General features: G+C 36.6%; 1 protein-coding gene across 1 annotated transcript in view; it reads left to right on the top strand.

The window, feature by feature from the left end:
* LOC132029638 (serine/threonine-protein kinase EDR1) overlaps positions 1 to 11,757 on the top strand; it is a 37,630-nt gene extending 25,873 nt beyond the window's left edge. The window contains exons 2-14 of the mRNA XM_059418929.1: positions 741 to 1,181; positions 1,706 to 1,809; positions 2,848 to 3,542; positions 3,680 to 3,892; positions 5,307 to 5,347; positions 9,194 to 9,262; positions 9,350 to 9,450; positions 9,901 to 9,979; positions 10,058 to 10,156; positions 10,256 to 10,324; positions 10,502 to 10,551; positions 10,651 to 10,827; positions 10,942 to 11,757. Coding sequence (XP_059274912.1) covers positions 741 to 1,181; positions 1,706 to 1,809; positions 2,848 to 3,542; positions 3,680 to 3,892; positions 5,307 to 5,347; positions 9,194 to 9,262; positions 9,350 to 9,450; positions 9,901 to 9,979; positions 10,058 to 10,156; positions 10,256 to 10,324; positions 10,502 to 10,551; positions 10,651 to 10,827; positions 10,942 to 11,044 — 2,241 coding nt within the window. The 3' untranslated portion in view covers positions 11,045 to 11,757. The remainder of the gene's footprint in view (positions 1 to 740; positions 1,182 to 1,705; positions 1,810 to 2,847; positions 3,543 to 3,679; positions 3,893 to 5,306; positions 5,348 to 9,193; positions 9,263 to 9,349; positions 9,451 to 9,900; positions 9,980 to 10,057; positions 10,157 to 10,255; positions 10,325 to 10,501; positions 10,552 to 10,650; positions 10,828 to 10,941) is intronic.
* The last annotated feature ends 14,274 nt before the right edge of the window (positions 11,758 to 26,031 follow it).

The following is a 26,031-nucleotide window of genomic DNA, read 5'->3' on the forward strand; positions in this document are numbered from 1 at the left end:
CTATCTATGTATTATGCCATTTTTAATCCCAAGTTTGCCCTGACATTTTGATGTCGTGACAGTCTCCTAGTTTATCAGGTGAAACTTTCTATCCCCACTTGAAACATCCCATAGCAAAAGTGTTTCTCCACCTTCTTAGAATGGAAAGTTTTCTCATGCACTATGCTATAAAGTGTTCTATTATGTTAGTGGCATTATTATGAATTAAAATGCTCCAAGAAATTAAAATTCTTAACTATTGGATCCATGTGCACTTAAAAATGTAGTTCTTACCTTGATCCTAAGTCCTACTGAAAATTGACAAAGGCTGTAGTATACAAGTAATAATATACATTATCGCAGAGTGTGATAAGCAGTTACTGTTACTAGTTTGAATTAAGGTTAGGTTTGTAGCACCAGAGAAATATATTTTCACCTATCATTGCCAACTTGCCATGTTGTGTCCTGCATACTGTCACAAAGGGTAGTTTCCACATGATTATGTCCTTGTATTCGAGGTAGAGTTTATTTTTTGACAGAGACACACTTAGATCCTTATAATTATTAGTAACAACTTTCTGCCGCCTATTCAATGCTGAAAACAATGCCAAGATATCATGCTGTTCTTGCAGGTTCAACTTTTAGCATTCTGCAGATTTAGGCTTGTCTCTATTTAGTGCTTTGTTTCCTCTATTCTTTGCTTAATTTTTTTCATCTGAAGTTTGAATTGGTTCTAAACCTTCTACCTGGTGTTAATGCAGAACTATAATGTCGTAAATTACGATGAGAAAGTGATGGATGGATTCTATGATGTTTATGGAATTAATTCCAGTGTGGCGGTTCAGGGGAAGATGCCGTTATTAGGGGATCTAAAAGCAGTTTCGGTTTTGGATAATGTTGGTTATGAAGTTATCTTAGTAAACCGTGCAGCTGATATGGAACTGAGGCAGCTTGAGGAGAGAGTGTACTTCATGTCCCGGGAATGCCGAGCATTAAAGAAGGTCCCGGTTACAAGCTTTTTAGTTGAGAAAATTGCTGACCTTGTTGTTAATAGGATGGGAGGTCCTGTTAATGATGCAGAAGAAATGTCGAAGAGGTGGACTGCAAGGAGTTCTGAGCTAAGAATTTCATTAAACTCTATTATTCTTCCCCTTGGCTGTCTTGATATTGGACATTCACGACATAGGGCCTTACTCTTTAAGGTGATAAGAGCCTCAATCTCTCCTTACATTTCTTTACTATATTGATATGGATAATTAACTTGCTTTAGGATAAAACATACTATTCTTTTCTTGGGTTCTAGTATCAAATGATTGGTACTCATTATCATTTAAGTATTCAGTAGTGATGTATTTCCGGGTTAACTACGGCATTTTTATCATCTGTATCCAACAAGTAACACCCACTATTTACTTCAGATAGATTTTTGCCTGTCTTTCTAGGTTCAGTGGTGAAATTCATGCTTTAGTGTAAGGGCATCTGGCATCTTAATCAAAATGAAAAGGAAGTGCTAATTCTATCATTTTCAATATATTTGCTCCTTTTCTGATCAACTGGAAAATATGGAAAATCTCTGACTTCCAAGAGTGAATGATTGACTTTTTCTTCTGCACTTGTTTATTGTTGAGTTGATTTCTTTTCTGAAACTACAACATTTTCTCTGATTTCTGCTAAGAGTCCTTCCCAGACTCATGTTTCTAACCATATGTGGACCATTTCTGTATAGGTACTTGCTGATAGAATCAACCTGCCATGCAAGCTAGTTAAGGGAAGTTACTATACTGGCACTGATGAGGGAGCAGTTAATTTGATCAAATTTGACAATGGAAGGTAAGGAATCTTTTGGTGGCACGTTTTCTTGGATGTTTATAGTGTTTGCTGAAAATATCGGTTTGTGTATTAAATCTTTTCAAGAGGTGAATTTCAATTGCAAGTCTATCAGAAACAGCCTCTCTACCTTCTCGAGGTAGGGGTAAGGTAGGTCTGTGTACATTCTACCTTCCCCAGACCCTATTTGTGGGATCACACTGGGTTGTTGTTGTAATTTCAATTGCAAAAAAAAAAAAAAAAAAAAAGATAGGTGAATCTCGTTCTGCTTTCTCAAAATTTGTATCTCTAAATTCTAATAAAATCTTTGATAGTGGCTGTCGAGTTTTTTATGGTGCTTCTCTCTCTCTCTCTCTTTTAAATTTTTCCACCCTATTTGTCAAAAATCATGCACAGCTGGGGTGAGGTTTGAGGGTTTTGGATGGGTAAATGCCAGCACTCCTTTGTCTGTTCTCATTCTAGATATAGAGCTGCTTGAGCATCTTAGCAGATATGCTTTTGATTTTAATACATATTTGTTGAGCTTTCTGCACAGAGAATGCTGCTATATTTACTAACAGATTTGTATTATTTTGTGAGAATAACCATTATATTTTTTTCTTTTTTTGTGCTTCGGTTATCACTCCACCCACCCCAGACCCCACTTTGTGGGATTTCACTGGGTATGTTGTTGTTGTTGTTGTTGTTGTTGTTGTGCTTCGGTTATCAAGTAAATTGAAGTTAAGGCATGGTTATTCGTCTTTGTAAAATATAGTACTGTTTATACTTGATAACAAAAGTACTGTTTATTTCCCTCTGTACTCTCTTTTTTCTCTTGCCAAGTAGTCAAAAGTTTGTGTCTGAATCTTGATGTTTCATGTAGGATATTTGATGTTTATCGGTTCTTTTGCCTTTATCTTCTATTTTAGTCCTTTAACCTTCTTTCTGTAGAATTACAACCGTGAAAATTTTAGGAAATTTTCGACTAGTGACCTTTTTTTTTAGTAAGGTAAGGTTTAATTTTCGACTAGTGACCTAACTCATTATTATTTTAATGTGCAGTGAATATATTATTGATTTAATGGGTGCACCAGGTGCCCTGATTCCTACCGAGGCACCAAGTGGTCAATTACAAAGTTATGCAGTAGACAGTGTTAAACCACTTCCTTCTGGTGGTACTATCATTTCATTTCCTGTATTTGACACACAAACTGGGACAGGATCAGGTTCAGTTACTGCTGCCCGTAGAACTGCCAATACATGGATTTCAAGGGAAGAACCAGCTTTCTACCGCATTGGAGCAAAGGGGGATTGTGGAAATAGTTCAGTTAGAACTGGAAGCACGCAGTTTGAGCATGACTGTGCAAATCTCCTTCCATTATCGGCTGGATTATGTGACGCTTCAGCAGTTTCCGATGATAACACATCCATTGCACAAATAACACAAGCTAGAGAAGCTTACGAGAATGTGAACAGTCTTGTGGACAACTCAGAAGTTAAACTTGAAGGTGTTTTTCCGGAGAGTCAAATGTATTTGCAATCAGATCTGGTTTTAGGGGTTGTTGCTGGAAAAAATCAATTACCAGAGAACAGGGTTGTTGATACTAGACAAAGTTCAGAAAATAATGAGCAGTCTCTTATAGCCTTCACCGGGATGCAGTTCCCTTACAGTATCTCCTATAAAAGCAACATTTTGCAGCACAAACAGGAGTATACTGTTGCTGCACCGGGAGACAATACATTAAATGATACTTCAGGTGAGAATTCTACTCATGTTAGATGTAGAACGGATGAAACAATCCAAACTGGTCATGGAACATTTGTGGGTTTCTAATTTATCCATTTTCTTGAATGTTATAACAGAACAATCTGAAAGTTGTTTTGCTTGATGAAGGTGATAAATTCTATAGGAAGAAGTTTGGAAATATTTCAGATACCAATTGTACTTACAAAGACAAAGATTCAGCTACAAAAGCAAGGGAAATGTTAACTTGCATACAGTCCAAGTCTTACGCGGTGCAGAAAGAACAGCTTCCGATGCTACGTGGAGTGGCAGAGTGGGAAATTCCATGGGAAGATCTCCATGTTGGTGAACGTATTGGTATTGGTAAGACTCGGTGCCTTGAGTTCATTTTTTGTGATTAGACATGGATGGTGATGCAACCTCGGAGAAAAGTTTGTGTTGCTTTATCTGAAATCAAATTTAAGCTTTCACTTGTTGCCTTTCTGTAGTGAACATATGGTATTTGTGTTGCTATATTGTTTTAAAATGATTGAAGAAATGGCAGACTGAATCGTTCTGTATGTTATTCATAAACTATGTAGTTCGCAGTTCATATGCAGTTATTACCAAATGATGCAAGGTATACAATTATTCTTCATTGACTTTCAATAAAAATAAAGGTGTTTACATATAAATATGTGCACGGTTATATAGAGCATAATCATACTTTTATGCTCTGTAAAAAGGCCACTTCTGTTTATGTTGTTACATTTGGTCATAAGCCAAAAAATAAAAATAAAAAATAAAATCAATCATTTTTTATTCCTAGTTTTTGTGTGTTTCAGGCTTATTCATTTTAGATTCTCCAAGTTGAGAATATTCCTGTAAATAGTTCATGCGTGAATTCATATGAATAATGTGGTCTTACTTATAATTTTTCTGATTATTTTCTTTGAATCTTTCCTTGTCAAAACTAGGTCATTTGTGTTAGTTTAACTGCTATTATTCATTTGGCAAACTGTAGCGTGTACATTGGGTTAAGTGGACTGGCAGATGATATGACCCTTTATTTTATTTTATTTTATTTTATGGATGTGCTATTAATTACTGTGCCAACTATTGGAAAGTTGGAGCTCCTCCATCTTATTGGAAAGGGCTGAATGTGTTACCTTTCTTCACATGAACAATACCGTACTCCTGCCATCCCAAATGCAGTTGTTTGACCATTTTCCGGAAACAGAATCGTTATTTTTTTGGTGTAAGGAACAGATTGTTGGAGAGGTCTGACAGCTTGTTGAATTTTCATAGAAACTATGAGCTGCATGCTATTTTGTTGAAGATGCAATATCCCTTTAGGTACTTTGCAGTATCTCCCTGGTGCTGGCTTTATTAAAATACCATTATCTTATTAAAAAATGTCAATGCCATTTCAATATCAAATTACCAAACGTTATCATGGTACCTGCTATTTTGAAAAATATTATAAATACTCCAATTCTAGAGGAGGTATACTTTGTCTTCACTGGACACTAACTACCACAAGACTTCATTAATTCACAGGGGCAAAATTTTGTGTGAGTGGCTCCCGTAGTGTTGTTTGAGTAGGGACTCTCTGCACTTTGCTACACCTTTCCCCTGGGGTCCTTTTTTCTTACTTTTTGGAAGCATATTATTTGTACCTTATGAATACAGTTTAACATGTAAATTAGTCATTTCTTTCTGGCATAAGTGAACATAAAAAGCAGAATATCATTAAAGATTGGATGCTCAACATAATAACACTGATGTGATTTTGCAGGGTCATATGGCGAGGTATACCGTGCAGAATGGAATGGCACAGTAAGTCTCATTTCTGATTTGAATATTTATTCGTCTACCCTGAGTAGAAATAAGAACCATAGCACATTAGCTCTAAAGTTTGATAAGTCCCCAATTTTCTCTATGTTCCATTTTCCTGAGAAAGCAGAATGCATTTGTGTTTTTCATTGATCATTTTTCTAATTTTCTTAAGGTTCTTTCGAATTGGAGAGTATTGTAAAATTCTTATATGTGTCAATCTTTTCCATGAATTCTGAAATAATAGGAGCTACTAACACTACTGGATGCATGCACACTCTCTTATCATAAGAGGCGTGTGTGCACACTGTATATTAAATGACGTGACCAAATATTTAGGCACCTTATACTTTTCATCAAAGTTGTTTCAAACGATGTCATTTGTAAAGGACAGTGACAAAAAGAGAAGAGAGAGAAAAATTAACACATCATTGGATCATATGTGGTTCTCATGATTCTAAGTGGAAGGATAGTAAGAGTTTCCACTCTACTTTACTTTTAGCGGCACCTTTGTATATAAATTTCTCCCTCGATTCCAATTTATGTGACGTAGTCTGATGCGTCATGAAGTTTGAAAGAAAAGGTCTTCAACATACCATAACATTTGTGTAGCTATAAGACTTTTGAAATTTGTGGTTTACACATGCCATAACAATTATGTGCCTATAAGAGAGTTTTGGAAAAAGGTTGCATACTCCTTGACGGAGTAAGAAAGAGCTCATTTCTTAGTAAGAGTAAAATGTGAAGTTTAAAGTAATAAGTGAATGATTTCACATAAATTGGAATAGAGGGAGCATTTGTTTTCCTAGTAATTTGTTTGGAGTAAGGATGATAAAGGTAATTCAGAAGCGATTGGACTTCAAGTAGACTGAAAGCAACTTATTTCATATAATAGTATGGAGAGTATCGACAAGATTTTCCTCTTTGATCTCTATATGTAGCTTAATAGATAAGATGATATTTCCTTCACGAGTTCCTTTCTTCCCATAGTCACTATAGTTGCGAATGAATTCTCACCCATGAACTTCATTACTTCCTCTTTCCTACTTCTCTCCTTACTAAAGCACCTCACAAAATCTAAAATTGGTGATGCCAGATTCTAGTTGATCCTTTTGCTCCTGATCGAATACATATAGGCGTGGCGAAATATATTGACAACCCGTTAAACTCGCCAGTAAATTTCATTTAGACACTCGAACTACAGCATGTTTCAATTGAGCACCTGAACACATGATAAAATATTTCTATTAGACACTTGCGGCTCAAATTTTGTAAAAGCTTCGGCGCGTGTAATGTTGATAAGTTAACCATATAAAATATGTAACCTCCTTTAGTTATAACACATCAGCCTTAGTTGGAACATGCGTAAGGTTTTACGACCTATTGGGGATAATGCGAATAATCAGAGGTGACATATTTCAACTGGTTAACTTATCTACATGATGGGCGGTTGAGAACACGTGCGTGCTTTTACAAAATTTGAGCCGCAAGTGTCTAATAGAAATATTTTATCATGTGTTGTATGCTCGGAACATCTTTGTAGTTTGAGTGTCTAAATGAAATTTCTTCGGCGAGTTTAACGAGGTGTCATGTATTTCGTCAATATATATATATATATATATATATATATATATATATATACACACACGCGCGCACACACACACACACACATGATGAGAAATATTAATACATGTAGTTGTGATGGTTTGTTCCTACCAAATCAATCAATCCCTAGCTTGATGTTTTAGCCATCTTCTTTCATTCTCCATTGATCTTAGAATCACAAACCACAGATTCCAATTCACTGTTAATTTTATGAGCTATTTTGATTCTCCTTAAATTGAAGAGATTGTAAAGTAGTTTATAACAAAAAATGGAAATAATGAGGAAATTAGTTAAAATGGGTCTTTACAAAAATGAATAGAGGTGAATGACCCTCATATGACCTTCTGTGTACATGGGCGATTCTGACATAACACAGAGGCGATCTCTTATATTTTATAAAGGGTCATTTAATTAATTCACCCTGGAACTGACATATGAAACACTATGTTTACAAACCATGAAATGGAAGAGAAATGAATGCAAGGCCACACACACACAACCAACAATTAAACTTAATCAAATCAAATTGACTATGCCCTCAAACTAAATTCATTAGAAGATGAAGAATCGAAGAGAATAATGCAGAATTAGGGGGAATAGATGAAATGCAAATTATGGGAAAAGGCTGGCATATTTATAGCAATCAAATTAAACCTAATCAATGTATATTATTCAAATCGATATGAAATTATGAATCGTGTGATAATCTCAACACTCTCCTCAAGTTGAAGCATTTTTGTTATAGGAATTTTGTAAGAACATCCGGTTGTTTGTCATTTAAGTTTTGAAGCTAGAAGCAATTCATCCGGATTCAATTTTTCGTTACTAAAAAGCAATCCACCTCTACGTCCTATTCTTTCATGAAAAAACTGGACTTGAGGCAATAAGAAGGACAATGGATAGTGACATATTGGTTTTACTAGATAAATATATGGTCGCATGGATCATACCTCGCTATTCTGCTTTTGTACGAAATCTGGTGACATCTTGGTTTTCACTCTTCAAAGAAATTAGATTTTCTCTGATCATGACATAGCATTTAGAAGTAGATTGTCCATCTAATAGAGAACTCGCTTAATACAACTATTCTTCAAATCCTAAGCTAGCTGGGGCCAGTTAAACATATCCTTACCATCCATTTCATTCTGTTTGGACGTGTCTTAGGAGCACGTCCCAACGTATTGAATTTTAGGATAAGTGGAAGTATATAAGCACTGCAAGTTTTGTCAGTATAAGAAAAGAGAAGTTAAGGTGAGATTAGACGGGATTGTTGTGGCTAAATTGCAAACATTCAGATATCTAGGTTCGTTCCAGGAGAATGGAATGATATATGAAAATGTTACACATAATCAAATCGGATGGTTGAAATCCAGAAGTGCTACCGGGGTGTTATGTGATAGAAGGATGCCTACCTATCTGAAAAATAAGTTCTATGGAACAGCTATAAGACCAACAATGTACATGGGAGTGAATGTTGTGCCGTTGAAGTCCAACACATCCATAAGATAAGTGTTGTGGAGATGCGTATGCTCATACAAGAATTAAAATATGCCACATTCGGCAGAAAGTGGAAGTAGCACACGCTCAAGATAAATAAAAGAAGGTTGCTTTGATAGTTTGGTCATGTCAACCTCCAGATGCACCGGTTCGTATATGTAATACCAATGTGAGTGAAGGTGTTAAAAGGGGGTGAGGTAAGACCTAAAATCACGTGAAAGGAAGTTGTCTAGATGACCTACAATTTCGTTGCTATTCAAGCATACTTAGTGAAAGATAGGGCACAAAGGAAGAAATAGATTTATATAGGTGATTCAATTAGTTGGGGAGATGCTTTGGTCATGTGAGCATTCTTTTTTTTGACAATGTATTTTTAGCATTCTTTTAGCCCTATCTCAGATTTTTATGCCAATAGAAATATAGATAACTCTGGTACTTTCTATATTTTTATTTATAGCCCGATCTGAGATTTTTATTTCTTTCTAGTCTCTGTGTTCGCTGGTATCATGTCAAATCTTTGTTCTGGTTAGTCGTTAGAAGTATCCTTGAAAGTTGAAATGTGGTGGTCACTCACTGTCCATCCATTACTTTGAACTGATAAAAGTAATGAAAGAAACAGACTAGCATCCCACACCTCTGTGCATAGCATGAGAGTGGTCTGGAATGTCGACTGTAATGATTGTATAGTTATCTAACACTCTTTTTTCTGTAATTTTAATTGAATGTAATGATCTTACTGCATTGCAGGAAGTTGCTGTGAAGAAATTCATGAATCAGGATATAACAAGTGATGCCCTTGCACAGTTTAAATGTGAAGTAAGTTGTAACTAGACAATGATATGATGTCTGTACTTTAAGTTCTCCTGAAATTTAAGAACTCTTTGTGTGCATTGCATTTTGCAGATTGAAATTATGTTGAGGTTGAGACATCCTAATGTTGTTCTCTTCATGGGAGCTGTAACTCGTCCTCCAAACCTCTCTATACTGACTGAGTTCCTGCCCAGGTTGAGAACTCTTTGCTACTCGCACATCTAGTGACAATACTAATATTTGAAGTTTGTGGGTTTCTTAAATGCTTACTCTTGTCTTTCTAATCTTGGCTCATGGGCTATTTCACACCATTCGTATGACTGGACACTGTTGTCGGTTTAGTAGTGGCTTGTACCTCTTTACTTTGTCTTCTCTCAAGTCTTTGTACTGTGTTTGTGAAATGATGCACTGGCTTATTTCTTTGCTTTTGGGAGAGCAAACGGTTATACAGTTCAAAATGTACGAGAAACTCTTATCTCATCTGAAGGACCTCCTAGCTCTATTGCCATTGATGTGAAGATACTTAACAGTATAACACACATTGATGCCTAGATACTTGACAGTATAACATGTTTGTTATTGAGTAATATATCAATATTGTTTCCTCTTCTTAAGGGTATCTGATAGCTGTAGTTTTGGTGCAGGGGAAGTTTATATAGGCTACTGCATCGTGCAAATATTCAAATTGATGAGAAAAAGCGTATGCGGATGGCACTTGATGTGGTATTTTATTGGACGCTGAATCCCTGGGTTGGTTATCAGTTTTAGTTTCCTGTTTGCTAATGTCTCAACTTCTTGTAGGCCAAAGGAATGAATTACTTGCACACAAGCAACCCTATGATTGTGCATCGAGATTTGAAGACTCCGAATCTTCTGGTTGATAAAAACTGGGTTGTTAAGGTGCGTCTGACCTGAATCTTGTAAATAATAGACTATAAATTTGTAAGATGTAAGTTTTTGTTTATCACCCAATAATCCATGCTTCTTCCATGCTTGAAGGTTTGTGATTTTGGGATGTCTCGCCTGAAGCACCATACATTTCTCTCTTCAAAGTCAACTGCCGGAACGGTGATTGCATGCTCACTTTAGTGACTCGGTTTATGCCATCTTTCCAGGCCCCTTTCCTACTGTCCTCTACCCATTGAGAACAAAAACACAAACTAACAAAGATTATGGTGTAATAGGGTGAGAAAGGGATAAGGTCTTAAACCTTCAAATTTGCTAATGGCATTCCATTAATTGCAGGCTGAATGGATGGCACCAGAAGTTTTAAGGAATGAACCATCCAATGAAAAGTGAGTTTACTCTTTATTCATATCCTTCATGAGGCTGAACTTTGTTATGGTTATTAGTTTTGGATTATCTTAAATGTGTTTGGTTTGTCTGGTTTGCAGATCTGATGTGTACAGTTTTGGTGTAATACTCTGGGAGTTAACAACTCTCAAAGTGCCATGGTCAGGGATGAACTCAATGCAGGTTGTTGGAGCTGTTGGTTTTCAGGGTAGACGCCTTGATATTCCTCGAAGTGTTGATCCTGTAGTTGCAGAGATTATAAGCGACTGTTGGACTCAGTACGTATCTGTTGAGAACTTTGATATAATATCACGTGTAAATGATTTTCAAACTTGCTCATGTCCAGAAGAGTGTATTTTCATTTAAATGACTTATGCTCTTCTTCTCTGCAGAAACCCCCAAGTGCGCCCCTCTTTTGCACAGATCATAACTCGTCTCAAGCGTCTTCAGCGCCTTAATGTCCAGGGATTTGAAACTTGTACAGATCAGCAATAAGGTTGACGGGTTAGGCATTGTTGTAATAATAACAGAAGCTTGTTGCTGGGCTCAAAAGGGTCAGAGCAACTGAGAATTGATTCAAAGTCTTGTAGATTCAAAGAAGCACACAAGAAAACCCTGGATTGGAAGCTGTTGGTTCATTCGAAGTGGGGACTCAACGCAACCAATTCAGAAACATGCAGATATCTCCAAGTCAATGGCTGCACGAAGTGCAGTAGTTGAAAAGTAGGTCATAGCTATCATTGTATTGCTGTCTTGAATTCTGTAAAAGGAAAAGGAAAAAAAAAAAAAAAAAAAAAAAGAAGAAGAAAATAAGATCCTTTTTAGTTTTAGTTTTTAGGCTGATTAATGTACTCCCATTGAGATATGTAATGAGTTCCGAAAAGGAGCAGCAGAGGAAGAGTCTCCAATTCTGTGAAGGTCGTCGAAGGAAGCAATTGTAAACAGTCGGCCTCTGCAGGTTGTACCAACTGAAGAATAAATGGAAATGAGGAAAGTTTCCTGCATGACCATCTTCATTCTCTTTGTTGTGCTTATATGGTGAAGACAGTTTTGTGTATAGTAGTAATACCTGTACAGTACAGTGCTAAACTTATTTGCTAGTCGTATAACCACCAACTTGAGTAAGGAGCATATGTCCCTACGGATTCAACCCATTGCTAAAAAGGTTATTAAAAGGCCCATACTACTTTTGCGGGTGAACTGTTTTATTTTGGCCTGTTTGTGATTGTTTAAATGCTTTTGGAACAAGCTTACCTTCTCTTACCTATGTGGCCAAGATGACTACTAGCAGTGGCGCTGAAAGGAATTCTAACAAGGAATTAATAAAAAGAAACATGAGCAAGCTACACTTGGAACTCAAAACTACAACCTAAAATAATTTTCTTTCTATCCTGCTTTGATTGCACTTCTTTTTTAGTCGAGCGTCTATCGAAAAAAACCTTTATATTCTACAACAGTAGGGGTAAGTTCTGCATACATTTTACCTTCCCCAGATCTCACTTGTGGGATTACAATTGGTATGTTGTTGTCGTTATTGCTATATTAGAAGTTTTTTTATTCAATAATTTATACTATGTTAAAAGCAATTGTGCTTACCCTTTTTGTATAGCATAATTTTAGATGATAATTGAACCCCCTTTGAACCGTGTAGTTCAGCCCCTAAGAACGAGTAATTGTAAATTCAAAATGGCAAGTGTTAATTCTATTTTACTTGTTGGAATCATCTGTTACGGATGGAATTCTGAAACTGGAAATTTTAACTCAAATATTAGGGAGTGCTCTTTTTTTCTTTTTCTGCTAGTCAAGCGGTAGAATGTGTAATACTTACGAACTATTAACTTTTGGAGATTCTTCACAAGTACAAACTATCAGTAAGAACTCCAAACTCATACTCTGATAACTTTCAAAATGGAAACTGTGATCTTGGTTCTTACATCTTAACTCGTTAACCACTAAATCAACACTACGTTAGCAATCTGAAATGATCATATTTTGATCAGAAAATTCAATTGTTACTACTATTCAACTTCTTCTGAATTTTACTCTATGCAAGAGACAAAGCATCATAGAGTACTATTACACTCATATTTCAAAAAAGAAAATGAAAGGAGTTGGGAGTACGAGGGTTCGATCTTCAACCCTTTTGTATCAATCGGACATTTATAATTTTAGTCTTTTTCGCATAAGAGTTAGATAATCAGAAGTTACATATATAGTAATATCAATTAATTTTTTTTAGAACTAGAAACATTCAAAAATGAAGATTTCAAGAAGAATATTTCTTGATGAATTTACTTCCTATGAAAATGACTATTTATACAATAGAAAAGTGCCAAAAATACCCATAACGTTTAGAAAATGAATCTTTCCACCTTGTGGTCTAAAAATACCCCCAACCTTTGTTTTGACTTAAGAATATCCCTCCTTCTACCTTTTGATATAAAAATACATTCAAACTTTATGTTCAGCTCAAGAATATCCCTCAAACTTGCTATAACTCTATCAATACCAACAATAATCCACCTTGTAAAAAGGGAGAACAAAAGTACAGGGCTTACCAATTACGAAAACCTAATGAATAATAAGAATCAACAGATCTTGTCTCCAGTTTGGTTTTTTCTACATTTTTCTTCCGTTTTAATGTGACGACATCCATTAATGAAAAATGAAAAAGAGAGAGAGGATTGAGATGACTCTATCCATTTAATTATGAAATTTCCTGGATTGCTCACTTGCTATACTATGAGAAGGGGAGTCGAGAGTGGCAGCCTTGGTCCACTCACCAAACTTTTAGCATCTTTGGTTAGTCATTTTTTGAAAACTTTTCTTCTGAAGAATATTAAAATGATAATAATTCTAGTAAATTGGAATAATTTGTCTTATTTTGAGTACTATTAAAGATTGATAATAATATAAATTGCTTTTGAAATAATGATATGAAGTTAAGATGAGATAGTTGTGATGAAAAATAACTCCCTATGATAAATGAGGCAAATCATTCTTCACAACAATTTTCATGTGGAAAACTCCTTGGCCAATGGAGTCAAAAGCCACGACCTATCTTCCTATAGAATTTACCCAAATTTCTTCACTAAAACAGGAGCGCTTAGATGGGTTACAATAACCTAAGAACCTGTTCCCCGAACAATTCGTCTAAATAACAATCTAACAAATTTAACCAACAAACATTTTTTACAAAATACTTGCAAAGGTAAATAGATGCAACCACATCAGAACCTAACCTAGACAAACTAAAGAACTAGATGGATAAATCTTGATAAGCTCAGGTTCTTTGTTGTCGTGCAATTGGCTCTTCTAAGACTAAGTGTTGGCTGCGCTCACTTAAGTCTCTCATTGGAATGTTGTGATTTGTAGTTTTGTGGTTAAACTCCAAAGCTTCTTCATGTTGTGTTTATATAGAAGTAGTTATCACCTTCAATGATTGAATTCAATAAGGTTTTGGTTTCATTAATTGTACCCAAAAATCAAACCTTGTTTGACTTGGATCTTCCTTTCTTTCCTTGTATGCGCGTCGACTTTCTTGTCCAACTTCAATGTTAATTTTCATGTTGATCAACTTATGGTATTTGTGGAATATTACGATAACTTGAATTCCAACTCTTCATCGAATAGGAATCAGTTAATATTCCTTTTTCTCTAAAGTCGGCATGAAACAACTTCCAGTCTCCAGTTGCGTAAGGATCAGTTCCTCTGAATGTTGTGACTGCTTCACTGAGTCTTTTGTAGATATGCTTGGATGTCTAGTTCTTCAAAATGTATTCCTACTTATATCTCCTTTGATTGTCATTGGGTACATTGTTTGTGAAATCATCAAAATTTTAAAGCCTATGATCATTCAACCAAAGATCTACTCAACAATTTTCCCTTTTGAGGATAACAAACACATAACAACCTCATATTCTTCATGTGCATTCTATCCGGCTTACTCATTCATCTTCTGATCTAGATAAAAACCTTTCCTTTTGGCATTGCTCTTATGTTGACAATCTTCCCCCTTAGAACCAACTCCATGTTGTTCTAACACTACGAATTCGTGTTGATATAACTATTGCTCACTACAAGAGGTTTATATGCTTGCAGTAGTTCACCCTTGAGTTCAACAAGGTTTGTAAGCTCGCTGAGTCGATAAGACTAAGTAAGAGCGTTTACTTAATCTTCTTGTAGGGGCTAACCTTCCACTCATTGCAGCCCTATAAGCCGCTAGGTTATATAGAACCTGTGAAGATGATATGTGTCCCCAAATGTGTTAAGGACCAGGTTTTTCAGCTTATAAGGACATATTTTCCAACCTTATCTATCCATTTCTTTTCTTTCCTTATAACTTCTCATCCAACCTTATCACTCCATCATTTTCCTCTCTTATAACTCTTATAACTGCCCATATAATGCCTTCTAATAGGACAGTTCTTTTATAAATAAGAAAAAATTCCTTTACAAAGACTTCCTAAGTGACAATTGGGTATATGTTTCATCTTGAACCATCTTCAATATTCTATGGTCATGTATTGTCTGTGTCTGATATATTTGATATTGTTGGCATATGAGCTGTATATAAACTGAATCTTCTCCCTTTGAAATCATAAAAAATAATGAGAGTATGCAAGAGCTCTAACAATGTAGTCTGGTTAAAACCTTAAGGGAATATTCATATGCACCACTTTAATTCATAAGACTCAAACCAAAAGATTGTTACATATCATTCTACACTGTCAGGAAAGATATGAATGTCAAGTCAGTATTTGGAAGGATTTGGCCTTGGTATAAATTGTAAGGGGACACTTGGAGTGTGTGTGTATATATATATATATATATATATACACGCGCGCCCGCGCTTTTGGTACTCCTTTATTCAGTTTAGTTCCCCTCTCTCAACCATTGTAACACCTCGTGCCTTCCAGCTGAGGTTTGATCTGTAATATGGGGATAAGATGGAACTAAGATGGAAGGCGTAGGAATTTTTTTGAAACCTATAAAAAGTATAAGAAGAGTCCTTGGGAAAATTAAAGTTGGAAGCTACACTACGAACCATGTTTTCAAGCGAGTTTGCACAAGGCCTCACTTCGAGCAAGTATAACCCCCTTATAAGCTGCGAATTTGGGAAAACTTCCTCAATGAAAGTTGTATCCCTTTGAAATAATTTTCGATCAATTTGAATATTATCTCAAACGGATCATTGTACAAAAAGTTATGTACATTTTACTATGAAGTATTTTGCCGACTTACTGTAGAATTTACAGGCCGTAAAAAGAGCCCCCAAAAATCATAATCCACTATCAGGTTGACCCCTGGGCCATAAATATGATTTACGAGCCATAAATGGGACCTAAGTGGGCGTAAAACAAGAACGACAACAACTCTAAAACTTCATTTTTTGACTTTTTCACGTCATTCTTCACATCCTCAAGCTCTAGAACGACTATTCTCTCTTCTTCTCATACTCATACATCAAGGTAAGTCTTCCTATGTATGAATTTAATGATTATACATAGACTCTAAGTGAAATCCTATGCTACAAACCTTGGGTTTTCAAGGATTCAAGTTCACATTTTTTAGATTCTTCTTTAAAGTAGGATTCTTCTTTGGGTGTTTTGGAGCGATTAAGTTATGTAAGGCTAACTCTGTACGTATGGAAACATCGTTGTTCTTCCCCACGCCACGTTCTTTCATGATTACTATGAATTCACATCAGAAGTAGAGTTATGCCTTAGTTTCATGAAAAGCTTTAGAACTTCTAGACTTTAAACGATATAGCTTCATAGTTTGTTCATGTATTTCATTCTGAATGTCGTGTACTCGGTATGTAATCTATGTGTGATCATGTTTTCATATTCCACGAGTCTCAATTATGAACCAAAAAATGTCTATGAACAGTTAATACTCTAATTTCATGATTCAATGTCTTATGATAGTAATGCTTGGTACCTATGTTAGAACTGTAGTATGATTTCCATGTTCAGGATATGAATTATGAAATGATGAACATATGTATTTGGGCCTAAGGCCACATTGTATATATCCGTATACTTGAGCCCGAGGTCGCAGAATTGTGCACTTATAGTTGGACCAGAGGCCACAGTTTATGAACTTATGTAAACATGTGATCTTCTCTATATTCAGTAAGGGGTATTTAAGATTTTGATTTTCATTATTCCTATACTCCTATTTTTTAGTTTTCAGTTCAATTTCAGTATTCAGTTGACTTATATTATTGATTTGGGTTGCCCATTCCCCCGAGCATCCCAATGCTATTTATTCATTCAGCTAGTTTTACATACACGTGCTATTCCAATGTATTTACGTCCCTTTCTACAGGGGCGGTGTACAGAGACTCAGGGCGATAAGACTTCTCGTTAGGACATTGCTCGTATCAGCTTATTGGTGAGCCCCATCTCATTCGAGGAATTATCTTTACTTTCAGTTATTGATTAGTTTTTTGAGGTATGCTAGGGCCTTGTCCCGGTAAAAAATTAGTTTTCTTATTCAGGTTAAAGGCTTCATAGAATAGATTATTAGTTCAGTCAGTGTTGTTCAGATATTGAGTTAGCCATAATGGCTAAATTTTATATTCTCAGACTATTTCAATATTTCTATTTAAAGACAATATTAAGATATTTTATTATCCTTATTTATAAAATTCAGTCAGACTTTCAGTATCTGAGCATGTTCATAAATTATATTCCACACAGTCGTGTTTCAGAGTTAAGTTCAGTCATGTTGGTTCTCTCGGTCCAGCAGCTCAAGCACCGGGTGCTGGTCCATCCAGGCCTAGGTTCGGGGCATGACAAGCTTGGTATCAGATCACTAGGTTCCAATATCCTACGGAGTCTATCATGAAGCTGTATCTAGTGGAGTTTCCTTTTTCTGTGTATGTGCACCACACATTTAAGTGGTTGATTACCAAAGACATTCAGAATTTGTCGTAGTTCTTTCATACTCTAGAACGTGCAGTTAGAGCTATACCTTCAGGAAACAACTCGTGTGTATTGCGTTTCTTTCAGAAAATGCCTGCAAGGAGTAAGTCAATTGCAAGCAAAAGAGCTACTGCTGCCTATGAGGTGGAATCTTAAGCTCAGCGAGTTCACACTAAGCCTCAGGGACTTGCATCAGGTTCAATACCCCTGACTTCATCCCCGCCTTCCAAGGAAAGGCCTGCGAAGGTCCATACTACAGCCAGCCCGCTGCCCAGTGTTGCTGATATGGATGTTAGGGGAGCTATCCAGTTGCTCACCCAGATTATTTCTATGCAAGCTCAGTGTCAGGGAACGACTCCAACTAACGATGTTCATGAAGGGTCGTCCAGTTTCATGATCAGAGAGTTCCTTCATATGAACCCTCCAGTGTTCACAGGATCCAATAAGATTGAAGATCCATAAAACTTCATCGATGAGGTTTAGAGGGACTCTTCGTGTTATACATGCAACTAAGATAGAGGCAGAGTTTACTGCTTACCAGTTGACAGATGCCGCTGCTATATGGTATGAGTCGTGGGAAGAGTCTCGAGGGGAGGATGCATCTTCTGCAACTTGGAGTAAATTTTCAGAGGCATTTATTGATCACTTTCTGCGATATATATTAGGGAAGGTAAGGCCCTAGAGTCTGAGCTTCTCAAACAAAATTACATGAGGATGAATGATTACTACCTCAAGTTTGTCTCAGTAGCCAAGTATGCTCCGGACATGGTTTCCAGCATGAGGGCTAGAGTTAGGTGTTTTCTGTTGGGTCTTGAACCCCACTTGTATGGTGAAACAAATATTTCTTCTTTAAATAAGGATATGATCGTCACTAAAATGGTACCTTTTACTCAAGCGTTAGAGGAAAGGAAGAAAAACGCAATGCTGCAGGCACAGAAGGATTGGGGGTAAGCAAAAGAGCCAAGTTTGCATGTAACTTTAATCAGATAGGTGGAGGCAGACCGTTCAGGGCCTGCTCCATCTACCGCCAGTGCACAAACTTAGAAGTTCAAGTATGATCAAAAGGATCAGCTCAGCAAAAATAGAGATTCAGAGCACTATGCTATTTGTTACAGACTAGTGTGGGCCACAGAGGTTTTTAGAATCCTATGTGCAATAAGTGTGGTAAGAGACACCAAGGGGAATGTTGTTTGGGCATGGATGATTGTATTGGGTGTGGCCAGGCGGTCACTATCTGAGGGGCTGTCCATTAGCGAGATAGGGGCACCGGAGGCAATACAGCTCAGTCCATAAATTCAACAGCTCTCCGAATTCTCAAGCCCAAGCAGGGCGTAATGCAGCAAGGTCTGATAATGTAGGCAGAGGTCAGAACCGATTGTACGCCTTAGCGGGTCGTTAAGATTTCGAGGCATCTACAAATATTGTCACATGTATATTGACAATTTTCACATTTGATGTATATGCTCTTATGGATCCAGGATCCAAATAATTGTATGTTACCCTATTTATTGCTAAGAAATTTGGGGTAGAGCTAGAAAATTTGCATGAATCCTTTTACGTATCCACTTTAGTTGGAGAGTTAGTTGTAACTAGATATGTATATAGTGGTTGTCTAGTTAATGTATATCATCGCAGTACCATAGCCAATTTAGTTGAGTTGGAGATGGTAGATTTTGATGTAATCATGGGCATAGATTGGTTGTAATCCTGTTATGCCATGATATGTTCTAAAATCAAAATAGTCAGCTTTCAGTTTCCCAACGAACCAATTCTAAAGTGGAAAGGCGATGTGATAGAGCCTATGGGTAAATTTATTTCCTATCTTACGACTACAAAAGATGATTACCAAGGGGTGTATTTACCATCTAGTTCGAGTCAGGGATTCAGATGCTCAGGCCCTGACTCTCTAGTCTGTGCCAGTCATTAATGAGTTTTCAAAAGTTTTTCCCAAATATCTTCCCAGAGTTCCTCCCTATAGAGAGATTGACTTTGAAATTGATCTACTTCTCTGTACCAAGCTGATATCTATTCCTCAATATAGAATGGCTCCAGTAGAGTTGAAAGAATTAAAGGCCCAGTTGAAAGATCTTCTTAACAAAGGATTCATTAGGCCAAGTGTCTCACCTTGAGGCGCACCATTTTTGTTTGTCTAAAAGAAGGATGGATCTATGCATATGTGCATTGGATACGGTCAGTTGAACAAGGTCACCATTAAAAATAAGCATCCGCTTCCCAGAATTGATGACTTGTTCGAGCAGCTTCAGGGTGCCCAATGTTATTCCAAGATTGACCTCAGATTAGGGTACCATCAGTTGAAGGTCATAGATATTGATATTCTGAAGACTGCTTTCAGGACCCGTTATGGTCATTTTGAATTCCTTGTTATGTACTTTGTTTTTTACGAATGTGCCAATAACTTTCACGGATCTGATGAACAGAGTCTTCAAGCCTTATCTCGACTTATTCATCATTATTTTTATTGATGACATCTTGGTTTATTCTCATAGTGAGACTGACCATGCATAGAATCTCAGCATAGTGTTGCAAAACCTTCAGGATCGCAAACTTTATGCTAAATTTTCAAAGTGTGAATTGATGCCGTGAAGAATTTTACCAAACCTAATTAAACAATAGAGATAAAAGTTTCTTGGGTTTGGCCAGTTGCTACAGACGTTTTGTGGAGGGTTTTTCCTCTATCTTAGCTTCGTTGACTAAGTTGATGTAGAAGAAGGACAAGTTCAAGTGGTCAGATACATGTTAGAAAAGTTTTCAGGAGTTGAAAATAATGTTGACTTCTGCCCCAGTGTTGACATTACCATAGGGAACCGACGAGCTGTAGTGTATTATGATGCTTCAGGAATTGTCTTGGATGCGTTTTGATGCAAAGACAAAGTAGTACCTTATGCATCCAGACAACTTAATGTTCATGAAACGAATTATCTGACTTATAACTAGGAGTTGGCAGTCATGGTGTTCGCGTTAAAGATAAGACGTCACTACTTGTATAGAGTGCATATAGATATTTTCATTAACCACAAGATCCTTCAGTACTTATTCAAGCTAAGAAAGTTAAACCTTAGGCAGAGAAGATGGCTCGAATTACTAAAGGATTATGATATGGATATTTTCTATCATCCAGGAAAGGCGAATGTGGTAACTGATGGTCTTAGTCAGCGATTCATGGGAAGTTTAGCTCATATAGAAGAGGACAAGAGAACTATGGTTAAGGAAGTCCACCGCTTAGCTAATCTAGGAGTTGGAATCTTCGACTCTGAAGATGGTGGTGGTGTTGTTTAGAAAAGGGCTGAATCTTCCTTAGTAGCTGAAGTGAAGGAGAAACAATTTAATGATCCCTATCTGTCGCAGTTAAAAGAAGGGATTCACAAACATAAGACGATGACTTTTGAACAAGGGAGATACAATGGTATTTTGAGGTACCAAGGCATATTATATGTTGCAGATGTGGATGGACTTAGAGAAAGAATTATGGCAGAGGCGCACAGTTCACAATATTCTATTCATCCCAGGCGAAATGTACCATGACCTTAAGGGGGTTTATTGGTGGAATGACATGAAGAAGAATATGGCAGATTATGTTGCTAAGTGTTTGAATTGTTAGCAAGTGAAAGCCGAGCACCGAAGGTCTGGTGGTTTAGCTAAGAATATAGATATTTCTGTGTTAAAATGGGAGATAATAAATATGGACTTCATAACATGTTTACCTCGCTCATTTCGGACGCATGATTCAATTTGAGTGATTGTAGACCGACTTACCAAGTCAACACACTTTTTCCAGTGAAAACCACTGATTTAGTAGAGGACTACGCCGCATTATATATCCAAGATTTTGTAAGCCTGCATGGGACTCCACTATCCAATGTATTAGATTAAGGTGCCCAGTTCTCAACAAACTTTTGGAGGTGTTTTTAGAAAGGATTGGGGACCAAGGTGAATCTTACTATCGCTTTTCACCCTCAGACAGATGGTCAGGTAGAGCGCACTATTTAGATACTAGAGGATATATTTAGAGCATGTGTTCTAGATTTTAACTGGGATTATCACTTTCTCGTCATTGAATTTTCTTGTAATAATATCTATCATGCCAGTATAAAGATAGCACCATTTGAAGCCTTGTAGAAGTGAAGGTATAGGTCACCTATTAGGTGGTTTGAAGTTGCTGAAGCAGAGTTGTTAGGGCCGAACTTGGTCCATCAGGATATGGAAAAGGTTAAGTTGATTCAAGAGCATTTGAGAACAACTCAAAGTAGCCAAAAGTCTTATTCGGATGTGCGGCGTAGAGATTTAGTGTTTCATGTTGTTTCTGAAAGTTTCAACTATGAAAGGTGTTATGAGATTTGGGAAGAAAGGAAAGTTTAGCCCCCGATATATTGGGTTATACAGGATCCTGCGAAGGATTTTTCAAGTGGCTTACGAGCTAGAGTTACCACAGGATTTGGTTGTGGTACACCCAGTGTTTCATGTGTCAATGCTAATTTAATTCATGGAGGATACGTCTCTTGTTGTCCCTACAGAATCATAGGGGTTGATGATAGCCTGTCATACGAAAAGATTCCAGTGGCTATCCTAGTTCACCAAGTTCGCAAGTTGAACTAAGGAAGTTGCTTCACTAAAAGTGCTATGGAGGAATCAAAAGGTCGAAGAGGCTACATGGAGAGTCAACGAGGGCATCAAATCTATATATCCGAACATGTTTGGCGAACAAGTAGAAAACACCTATGGTAACTACCTCAGTATTCTTGTATTTATGTCAATTCAATATTCATGTAGTCATGTCAGTTCAGTATTCATATGTTCATGTCAATCCAAAGATTCTTGTGTTCACGTTAGTCACGTTTATGTTTCAGTTACCATATTATATGTATTATGATGCCCTATGACACTTGTGTTGATGCTCTGATAAGCTGGAAGGAATTTGAGAAACATTGGGATAGTCCTATTTATAGAGGAACTCTGCCGAAATTTCAATAAAATTCTAGAGTTAGTCATATTTATAACCATGACTATCATTCGAGGACGAATGGTCCCAAGGGGGAGAAAATGTAACACCTTATGCCTTCGGGTTGATGTTTGACTCATAATATGGGGATATGATGGAACCAATATGAGAGGTGTAGGAAGTGTTTTGAAACCTATAAAAGGTATAACAAGACTCCTTGGGAAAATTGAAGTCGGACGCTACACTACGGATATGATTTCAAGCGAGATTGCACAAGGCCTTACTTCAAGTGAGTATAACCCCCTTATTAGTTGGAAATTTAAGAACACTTCCTTATTAAAAGTTGTAAGCCTTTGAAATATCCTTCCATCCATTTAAAGATTAGCTCAAATGGATATATGTACAACAAAGTTATGTATGTTTTACTAAACAGTGTTTTACCGACTTAATGCAGGATTACCAAGTTGTATTTCTGGCCATAAAATCATTTACGGGCCGTATTTCTGGCCGTAAAAAGAGCTCCAAGAAATCATAATTCACTGTTAAGACTTACGGTTGACCCTTGGGCCGTTAATCTGATTTACGGGCTGTAAATGGATCCTAAGTGATCGTAAAGCAGGCCTGACAACAACTTTAAAACTTTTTTTTTTTTTGATTTTTCACTTCATTCTTCACATCCTCAAGCCCTAGAACGACCATTCTCTCTTTTCCTCATCATCATACATCAAGGTAAGTCCCTCCTATTTATTCCTACATGAATTTTAACAATTTTACATGGATTCCAAGTGAAATGCTGTGCTACAAACCTAGGGTTTTCAAGACAATCCTTTTCAAGGATTCAAATTCAGATTTTTGAGATTCTTTTTCAAAGTCAGATTCTTCTTAGGGTGTTTTGAGCAATTAAGGTATGTAAAGATAAATCTACGTGTGGGAACATCATTTTTCTTCCCCAAGCCACGTTTCTTCATGATTACTACGAATTCATATTAGACATAGAGTTATGCCCTAGTTTCATGACAAGCTTTAGAACTTCTAGACTTTAAACTAGGGCTGTTCAAAACCGTCCGTTACTGATAACCCAACCGCAAAATTGGCTTATTGGCTTATTGGTATTGGATTATCGGATTAGTGGTTGGGGAATGGATTAAAATTTCATAATTAACGGCTTATCGGTTGGGGGACGAATTACTCAATTTTCTTATTGCGTAAACCGTTAAGAATTTATCATATTTATAATTTTAGCCAAAAACATATATAATATGTATTGTAATTGTAATTTGTAAACCTAAAGCTAAGCCCCATCTGGCCAGGCCCATTCAGTAAGTCATACGACAGTAACTATTACTATTCACTTAATTAGTTAAATAACCCTAGTTTACCTAAAGCACAACAACTGCGTGCATGTACCGTTCTATAACGTAAATTTGGAGTGTTTTTTTGCTTATGATGGTAATGGGTTTTTTTCTTCTGATTAATGGGGTTTCTTCTATTTTACAGTTTTTAGAATTCTCCTTTTCCCCCCTTGCATTTTATTGGTGTTTTTGATTCGTGTGATTTTCTTCAATTTTGTCCTTTAGAGTATATTCTTATTGTTTTATAATTCTATAATCATACTTATTTGGGGTTTCTATTTATGACTTGGTGAAATTTATTTGTTTGAATTTATGGGTTAGGTTAGTCTTGGGTTTGATTTATGATCTAGGTCTTGTGTGATCGATTTATTTTTCCAACAGTTTAACTGATTAAATAGTACTAAGCACATAGCAATCCTTATTTCAATTTTTAGGATTCCAAGATGTCCTTTTTTTTTTTTTTTTGTAAGGCAACCACAATGTATAGGTGTTTTTTGTGTTGCAAGATGAAGTTACTATTACGATAAAGAATCGTGGTTCCAAAGAAAGGTAGCGAAGAGATCACCATCGGAAGTGTTGAGATTAAACTTGTGAATTATTAACTGTTAAGTCTGTGGCGATGTGATTTTGGCTTCATAGTTGTTAAATTATGAATAAAACGTTCGTCTTTCAAGGTAAAAAAGATAGTTGTTACATAATTAACCGATACACCGTCCGGTAACCGCCCGATAATTTCTAACCTGATACAGAACAAACCGATATCTTATCGGTTGGCTAGTAGATTAGTACTTTTAAAAGCCGATAACCGTTAAGCCGAACCGTTAAGTTGAACCGTTAAGCGTAGTTATCCGCCCAATCAGCTCGATAAGCAGCCCATACTTTAAACGATATAACTTCGTAGTTCATTTAAGTATGTCATTCTGAATGTCATGAACTCAGTAAGTAATCTATGTATGCTTATGTTTGATATATTGTGAGTCTCAGTTATGAACCGCAAAATGTCTATGAACAGTTTATATTCTAGAGTCCATGATTTCATGTCTCATGATAGTAATGCTCAGTACCTATGTTAGAGCTACAGTATGATTCCCATGTTCAGGATATGAATTATGAAATGATGAACACATGTACTTGGGCCTGAGGCCACAATTATGTATACGTATACTTGGGCCCGAGGTAACATAATTGTGCACTTATACTGGACCAGGGGCCACAATTTATGAACTTATGTAAACATGTGATCTTTCCCATATTCAGTAAAGGGTATTTAGGATTTTGATTTTTAGTATTCATATACTCCTACATTTTTAGTTTTCAGTTCAGTTTCAGTATTCAGTTATAACTTATGTTATTGATTTGGGTTTCCCATTCCCCCAAGCAGCCCACAACTATTTATTCATTTTGTTTGTTTTACATATGAGTGCTATTCAACAGTACTTACATCCCTTTTGCTCAAGGCGCTTCATTTCACGATGCAGATACAGATACTCAGAGTGACATGACTTCTCGTTAGGACATTGCTCATATCAGCCTACTTGTAGCACCATCCCATTCGGGGCATTATCTTGAGTTTTAATTATTGATTAAGCAGGTTAGGCATGCTGGAGCCTTGTCCCAATAAACAGTTAGTTTTCTTATTCACGTCAGAGACTTTATATACTAGATTAATGGTGCAGTCAGTGTTGTTCAGATATTGCGTTAGCCATGGTGGCTACATTTTATATTCTCAAACTATTTCAGTAGTTCTATTTGAAGACAATATTAAGATATTTCAGTATCCTTATTTATAAAATTCAGTCAGAATTTTAGTAGCTCATCATGTTCATAAATTGTTCCGCATAGTCATGTTTCAGAGTTAAGTTCAGTCATGTTGGTTCGCTCGGTCCAGTAGCTTAGGCACTGGGTGCCGGTCTGCTCAGGCCTAGGTTCAGTGCGTGAAAATCATCCTCATCCTCTTTTTTCTTCATCGCTACTGACTTTTTTGAAGTCAGTTTGATTTTTTTTTTGATTGAAAACTTTCTTTAATCCTTTTACCCCCTAGACACTAACTCATCCAATGTTTCCCCATGTTCAGTGTATTTGTTTTCTTTTTCCATGTTCTCAGCACGCCCCAAATCTCGAAAGGCGAGACTTGCACCCCGTGCCTTAATTGACTAAGCGTACCAACGTGTAACTTATGAAACCTGAACACATGCAAGCAAGTTAGGCCGACAAGGCCAATCTGTATAATAATCATTAACA

Source organism: Lycium ferocissimum, chromosome 9 (assembly GCF_029784015.1).
Source record: "Lycium ferocissimum isolate CSIRO_LF1 chromosome 9, AGI_CSIRO_Lferr_CH_V1, whole genome shotgun sequence".
Taxonomy (NCBI): domain Eukaryota; kingdom Viridiplantae; phylum Streptophyta; class Magnoliopsida; order Solanales; family Solanaceae; genus Lycium; species Lycium ferocissimum.